Here is a 7,500-nt window from a genome sequence, read left to right as displayed (position 1 = left end):
AGGGGGAAATCAGAGGAACTTCAGGGGGAAATCAGAGGAACTTCAGGGGAAATCAGAGGAACGTTAGGGGAAATCAGAGGAACTTCAGGGGGAAATCAGAGGAACTTCAGGGGCAAATCAGAGGAACTTGAGGGGGAAATCAGAGGAACGTTAGGGGAAATCAGAGGAACGTTAGGGGGAAATCAGAGGAACGTTAGGGGAAATCAGAGGAACTTGAGGGGGAAATCAGAGGAACGTTAGGGGAAATCAGAGGAACTTCAGGGGAAATCAGAGGAACGTTAGGGGAAATCAGAGGAACGTTAGGGGAAATCAGAGGAACGTTAGGGGGAAATCAGAGGAACGTTAGGGGAAATCAGAGGAACGTTAGGGGGAAATCAGAGGAACTTCAGGGGCAAATCAGAGGAACGTTAGGGGGAAATCAGAGGAACGTTAGGGGGAAATCAGAAGAACGTTAGGGGAAATCAGAGGAACTTCAGGGGGAAATCAGAGGAACTTCAGGGGGAATCAGAGGAACGTTAGGGGAAATCAGAGGAACTTCAGGGGGAATCAGAGGAACGTTAGGGGAAATCAGAGGAACTTGAGGGGGAAATCAGGGGAACGTTAGGGGAAATCAGAGGAACTTCAGGGGGAAATCAGAGGAACTTCAGGGGGAATCAGAGGAACTTCAGGGGGAAATCAGAGGAACTTCAGGGGGAATCAGAGGAACTTCAGGGGGAATCAGAGGAACTTCAGGGGGAATCAGAGGATGTTAGTGGAACCTAAGGGGAACCTTAGATGAAATTAGCCTTTTGGCTAACACTGGCACATTTACAGTGATGTTGATCAATGTGCATCGTCCCTGTAAGTAAGTAAGTAAATAAATGAATAACATTTCGGGGGATCTTAGAGGACCTTCACAGGAACCCTGGGGGAACATTGGGGGAACCATAGGAAAATATTCAGGGGACCCTGGGTTTGTGTTTTAGAACATTTCTTTCTTTCTTTATTAAGAACAGTTCTTCATAATGAGAGTGTGCGGCAGTGTTAGAAAGCAGAGAACCGTTCTGCAGTAGGTCAGAGAGTAACGAGGTGGAAACAGGAAGAGACGCTCACATCATGGAATTCATACAAACACAATACGCTCATTACTCAGTCCAGTCCAGTATGTGGGGGGGGCGCTTCCTGTTACTGCTGTCATTGGGAACAGGAAGTCCCGTCGCAGCCTGAGAGTCCACATCTTCCACCGAAGACACATGCAACCTCCTGACTCCCCCACCTCCCCCTCTGACCCTGAGGTTACTCCCTCACCTCCCCCTCGGACCCTGAGGTTACTCCCCCACCTCACCCTCTGACCCTGAGGTTACTCCCCCCACCTCACCTCCCCCTCTCACCCTGAGGTTACTCCCCCACCTCACCCTCGGACCCTGAAGTTACTCCCCCACCTCACCTCACCCTCTCACCCTGAGGTTACTCCCCCCACCTCACCTCCCCTCTCACCCTGAGGTTACTCCCCCACCTCCCCTCGGACCCTGAGGTTACTCCCCCACCTCACCCTCGGACCCTGAGGTTACTCCCCACCTCACCTCCCCTCGGACCCTGAGGTTACTCCCCCACCTCACCTCGGACCCTGAGGTTACTCCCCCACCTTACCTCCCCTCTGACCCTGAGGTTACTCCCCCACCTCACCTCACCCTCGGACCCTGAGGTTACTCCCCCACCTCACCTCCCCTCTGACCCTGAGGTTACTCCCACCTCACCCTCTGACCCTGAGGTTACTCCCCACCTCCCCTCGGACCCTGACGTTACTCCCCACCTCCCCTCTCACCCTGAGGTTACTCCCCCACCTCACCTCACCCTCTCACCCTGAGGTTACTCCCCTCACCTCACCTCACCCTCTGACCCTGAGGTTACTCCCCCACCTCCCCCTCTGACCCTGAGGTTACTCCCTCCCTCCCCCCTCTCACCCTGAGGTTACTCCCCTCACCTCCCCTCCCCTCTCACCCTGAGGTTACTCCTCACCTCACCTCCCCTCGGACCCTGAGGTTACTCCCTCCCCTCCCCCTCGGACCCTGAGGTTACTCCCTCCCCTCCCCCTCTCACCCTGAGGTTACTCCCTCACCTCACCTCACCCTCTGACCCTGAGGTTACTCCCTCCCCTCCCCCTCGGACCCTGAGGTTACTCCCTCACCTCACCTCCCCTCGGACCCTGAAGTTACTCCCCACCTCCTCCCCTCTGACCCTGAGGTTACTCCTCCCCTCCCCTCGGACCCTGAGGTTACTCCCTCCCCTCCCCCTCTCACCCTGAGGTTACTCCCTCACCTCACCTCACCCTCTGACCCTGAGGTTACTCCCTCCCCTCCCCCTCGGACCCTGAGGTTACTCCCTCACCTCACCTCCCCCTCGGACCCTGAAGTTACTCCCCACCTCCCCTCCCCATCTGACCCTGAGGTTACTCCTCCCCTCCCCTCGGACCCTGAGGTTACTCCCCACCTCACCTCACCCTCGGACCCTGAGGTTACTCCCCACCTCCCCTCGGACCCTGAAGTTACTCCCCACCTCACCTCACCCTCTAACCCTGAAGTTACTCCCCCACCTCACCTCACCCTCTGACCCTGAGGTTACTCCCCACCTCCCCTCGGACCCTGAAGTTACTCCCCCACCTCACCTCACCCTCTGACCCTGAGGTTACTCCCCCACCTCCCCCTCGGACCCTGAGGTTACTCCCTCACCTCACCTCACCCTCTGACCCTGAGGTTACTCCCCACCTCCCCTCTGACCCTGAGGTTACTCCCTCCCCTCCCCTCGGACCCTGACGTTACTCCCCACCTCCCCTCTGACCCTGAGGTTACTCCCTCCCCCCCCCTCGACCCTGAGGTTACTCCCCACCTCCCTCTGACCCTGAGGTTACTCCCTCCCCTCCCCTCAGACCCTGAGGTTACTCCCCCACCTCACCTCACCCTCTCACCCTGAGGTTACTCCTCCTCCCCTCGGACCCTGAGGTTACTCCCCACCTCCCCTCTGACCCTGAGGTTACTCCCTCCCCTCCCCTCGGACCCTGAGGTTACTCCTCCTCCTCCCCTCTGACCCTGAGGTTACTCCCTCCCCTCCCCCTCAGACCCTGAGGTTACTCCCCCCACCTCACCTCACCCTCTCACCCTGAGGTTACTCCCTCCCCTCCCCTCGGACCCTGAGGTTACTCCCCACCTCCCCTCTGACCCTGAGGTTACTCCCTCCCCTCCCCCTCGGACCCTGAGGTTACTCCCCCACCTCCCCTCTGACCCTGAGGTTACTCCCTCCCCTCCCCCTCGGACCCTGACGTTACTCCCCACCTCACCCTCTGACCCTGAGGTTACTCCCTCCCCTCCCCTCGGACCCTGAGGTTACTCCCCCACCTCCCCTCTGACCCTGAGGTTACTCCCTCCCCTCCGCCTCGGACCCTGAGGTTACTCCCCCACCTCCCCTCTGACCCTGAGGTTACTCCTCCCCTCCCCCTCAGACCCTGAGGTTACTCCCCACCTCCCCTCCCCTCGGACCCTGAGGTTACTCCCCACCTCCTCCCCCTCGGACCTGAGGTTACTCCTCTCCTCCCCTCGGACCCTGAGGTTACTCCCCCCCTCCTCCTCCCTCGGACCCTGAGGTTACTCCTCACCTCACCTCACCCTCTGACCCTGAGGTTACTCCTCCCCCCCCTCGGACCCTGAGGTTACTCCCCCACCTCACCTCACCCTCTGACCCTGAGGTTACTCCCTCACCTCACCTCACCCTCTGACCCTGAGGTTACTCCTCCTCCCCTCGGACCCTGAGGTTACTCCCCACCTCCCCTCTGACCCTGAGGTTACTCCCTCCCCTCCCCTCGGACCCTGAGGTTACTCCTCACCTCACCTCACCCTCTGACCCTGAGGTTACTCCTCCCCTCCCCCTCGGACCCTGAGGTTACTCCCCACCTCACCTCACCCTCTGACCCTGAGGTTACTCCCTCACCTCACCTCACCCTCTGACCCTGAGGTTACTCCCTCCCCTCCCCCTCGGACCCTGAGGTTACTCCCCACCTCCCCTCTGACCCTGAGGTTACTCCCTCCCCTCCCCTCGGACCCTGAGGTTACTCCCCAACTCCCCTCCCCTCGGACCCTGAGGTTACTCCCCACCTCACCTCACCCTCTGACCCTGAGGTTACTCCTCCCCCCCCCTCGGACCCTGAGGTTACTCCCCACCTCACCTCACCCTCGGATCCTGAAGTTACTCCCCACCTCACCTCACCCTCGGACCCTGAGGTTACTCCCCACCTCCCCTCGGACCCTGAGGTTACTCCCCCACCTCCCCTCGGACCCTGAGGTTACTCCCCACCTCCCCGGGACCCTGAGGTTACTCCCCCCCTCTCACCTCCCCTCTGACCCTGAGGTTACTCCTCCCCTCCCCTCGGACCCTGAGGTTACTCCCCCACCTCCCCTCGGACCCTGAGGTTACTCCCCCACCTCCCCCTCGGTCCTTCTGAAGCCTGTTAATTGAATTTAAATAGCTGGTTCTCTTGTTTTTACTATAAAACACACGATAAGTCATAAATATTTATACTTGTAGGTCCAAGATGACAACTCCATCCTCTGAAGAAGGCCATGAGAGGCAGTTGAAAGCTCCAGTCCACTTGCTCAAGCTATAAAGTTTTTGTCAAACATCTGTTTCCAGGATAAAGAGCAAACGTTAACAAGTGTGTGAGCTAGTTTGAACCTTTACTGTCCACATTGTGTGAAAGAGTGTTTGTTTCAAGGAGACAGTAAATGAAGACAGACGTTAAAATGAATCAACATGAATTTAAAAGATTATAAAGTTATTATAAAGTTATAAAACACACACTTTGTTAGGGTCAGCAATAACTGTATCGCCCTTCACCTGACTCCAGTCACTTTTGTATTTAATCTCTTATTGCAACTGTCTGTCTCTATGTATGTTGGTGTTTATAGTGTTTAGTATATTTTTCATGTTTGTGTCAGTTTATTATTATTATTATTATTATTATTATTATTATTATTGTCTGCCGCTTCTGCTCGACAAAAGCCTCCTGGACTGCTAAAGTCCGCCTAACTAGATTTTCCGCCATTTTTCTGAAAAACACATATTTGACTCGTCCTCCTAAACCGCAGGTGGATTTAGTTTTCAAGGTATTAAAGGGGGCGTGGCTCAGCACATAAACAAACCAACGTCAACAACCGTTGGGCCAATTGTCACGAGACGTACAGGATGTGTCCACATCCGCACCTGAAACCTGCCCGCTAGGGGGCGCTAATGAGATCTTGCTGGTTTTCTAGGCCACGTTGGACCAGATCCAGATCAAAAGCTTCTAACGGTCTGCGTTGGCTGCGTTGGCTGCGTTGGCTGCGTTGGCTGCGCTGGCTGCGTTGGCTGAGTTGGCTGCACTGGCTGCGCTGGCTGCACTGGCTGCGTTGGCTGAGTTGGCTGCACTGGCTGCGCTGGCTGCACTGGCTGCGTTGGCTGCGCTGGCTGCGTTGGCTGCGCTGGCTGCGTTGGCTGAGTTGGCTGCGCTGGCTGCACTGGCTGCGTTGGCTGAGTTGGCTGCGTTGGCTGCGCTGGCTGCGTTGGCTGAGTTGGCTGCACTGGCTGCGCTGGCTGCACTGGCTGCGTTGGCTGAGTTGGCTGCACTGGCTGCGTTGGCTGCACTGGCTGCACTGGCTGCGTTGGCTGAGTTGGCTGCGTTGGCTGCGCTGGCTGCGTTGGCTGAGTTGGCTGCACTGGCTGCGTTGGCTGCACTGGCTGCGTTGGCTGCACTGGCTGCACTGGCTGCGTTGGCTGCACTGGCTGCACTGGCTGCGTTGGCTGAGTTGGCTGCGTTGGCTGCGCTGGCTGCGCTGGCTGCGTTGGCTGCACTGGCTGCACTGGCTGCGCGGCTGCACTGGCTGCGTTGGCTGAGCGGCTGCGCTGGCTGCGCGCGGCTGCACTGGCTGCGCGGCTGCGCTGGCTGAGTTGGCTGCGCGGCTGCGCTGGCTGCACTGGCTGCGCGCTGGCTGCGTTGGCTGCACTGGCTGCGCTGGCTGCGTTGGCTGCACTGGCTGCGTTGGCTGAGTTGGCTGCGTTGGCTGCGCTGGCTGCGTTGGCTGCACTGGCTGCGTTGGCTGCGTTGGCTGCACTGGCTGCGTTGGCTGCGCTGGCTGCGTTGGCTGCGCTGGCTTGCGTCTGTGTTATTTGATTTAGTTTGCAGTAGATCTGGTAGCTCTTCTGTGCATCTCTTCTCGTACTGCTTATTTTTGAAGGACTTCATCCCTCTTCATAGTGTTTTTAAATGTTGTTCTAAATAATAAATAAATATGTGGGAAACAGCAGGAGGGTCTGAATAAATGGGTAGATGTGAACACTGTGGTCTGCAGGAAGCGGTGGAGCCTGTATTTGTTTATTGTCCTAGATCTCAACATTTCAGCCAGAGGCTGCAGAGGAGCTCACCTGATGTACGCTTACAGGTGTCTTTAGATTGATAGAAAGTACAGGAATCTAATGTAATAGCCGTTCTGATCCACACTGCAACCGCCATTCAACGACAGCAGCAGCAGCAGCAGAAGAAGAAGAAGAAGAAGAAGAAACAACAGCAGCAGCAGCAGCAGCAGCAGAAGAAGAAGAAGAAGAAGAAGAAGAAGAAGAAGAAGAAGAAGAAGAAGAAGAAACAACAACAGCAGCAGCAGAAGAAGAAGAAGAAGAAGAAGAAACAGCAGCAGCAGCAGCAGCAGCAGCAGCAGCAGCAGCAGCAGCAGCAGAAGAAGAAGAAGAAGAAGAAGAAGAAGAAGAAGAAGAAACAGCAGCAGCAGCAGCAGAAGAAGAAGAAGAAAAAACAGAAACAGAAACCACCAGCAGGAGGCGACTGTGACTGCTGTCCATTTTTCTGTAGAAGAAGAAGCTGCAGTTGTTGTGGAAGTGATCAGCTGACTTATTTAAAGCTAAAGCTAAAGCTAACAGTGAATCATCATCATCATCAACCTGAGGACGTTTCCATCTCCCCGGAGGGAAACAACATGGCGTTCATCACGGCCAACTGGAACCCGCTGGGAGAAGCTTTTTATCGGTCTGTTTATCTCTGGTTTATAGGTCAGACAGCAACTAGCCTCCACGGCTAACGGTAGCCCTGCGGCTAACCACAGACTGCGGCTGGAAACAGGCTAAATGCTAGCTGTTAGCTCACTGCAGGTTAAATAAAATGTACCGACAGATCTGTTTTTAATCCACTTTGCTTTGCAGCGTGAACGGAGCTGACTTTACTGTCCGTTAGCATTGTTATCCCGCTGATCATGTGACACTGCTAACGTTAGCTTCACGCTAGCTTTAAATGTAATGTCTGTCATTAGCTGTTAGCTCTGTTAGCTCTGTTAGCTGTTAGCAGATAGATGGACGCTCACTGTGAACGTGCATTCAATAAATTCTATTAAAACAGGTGTGTTAACGTCATCACGTTTATTCAAACACAACAGGTGATGTCAGGTGAGTTACTCTCATGAGAGTTAAAATGACAGAATTTTAAATGGAGTC

General features: G+C 55.5%; 2 protein-coding genes across 1 annotated transcript in view; both read left to right on the top strand.

Moving 5' to 3' along the window:
• LOC122871907 (NLR family CARD domain-containing protein 3-like) overlaps window positions 1-7,500 on the top strand; it is a 752,187-nt gene that overhangs the window by 549,268 nt on the left and 195,419 nt on the right.
• The window catches only part of vps16 (VPS16 core subunit of CORVET and HOPS complexes), a 22,049-nt gene continuing 21,302 nt past the window's right edge, over window positions 6,754-7,500 (top strand). The window contains exon 1 of the mRNA XM_044187513.1: window positions 6,754-7,039. Within this exon, the coding sequence (XP_044043448.1) occupies window positions 6,990-7,039 (50 nt within the window). The 5' untranslated portion in view covers window positions 6,754-6,989. The remainder of the gene's footprint in view (window positions 7,040-7,500) is intronic.

This window comes from Siniperca chuatsi, linkage group LG24 (assembly GCF_020085105.1).
Source record: "Siniperca chuatsi isolate FFG_IHB_CAS linkage group LG24, ASM2008510v1, whole genome shotgun sequence".
Lineage (NCBI taxonomy): Eukaryota > Metazoa > Chordata > Actinopteri > Centrarchiformes > Sinipercidae > Siniperca > Siniperca chuatsi.
The sequence above is the reverse complement of the archived record's forward strand: the minus strand, read 5'-3'. Positions and strand labels throughout refer to the sequence as shown.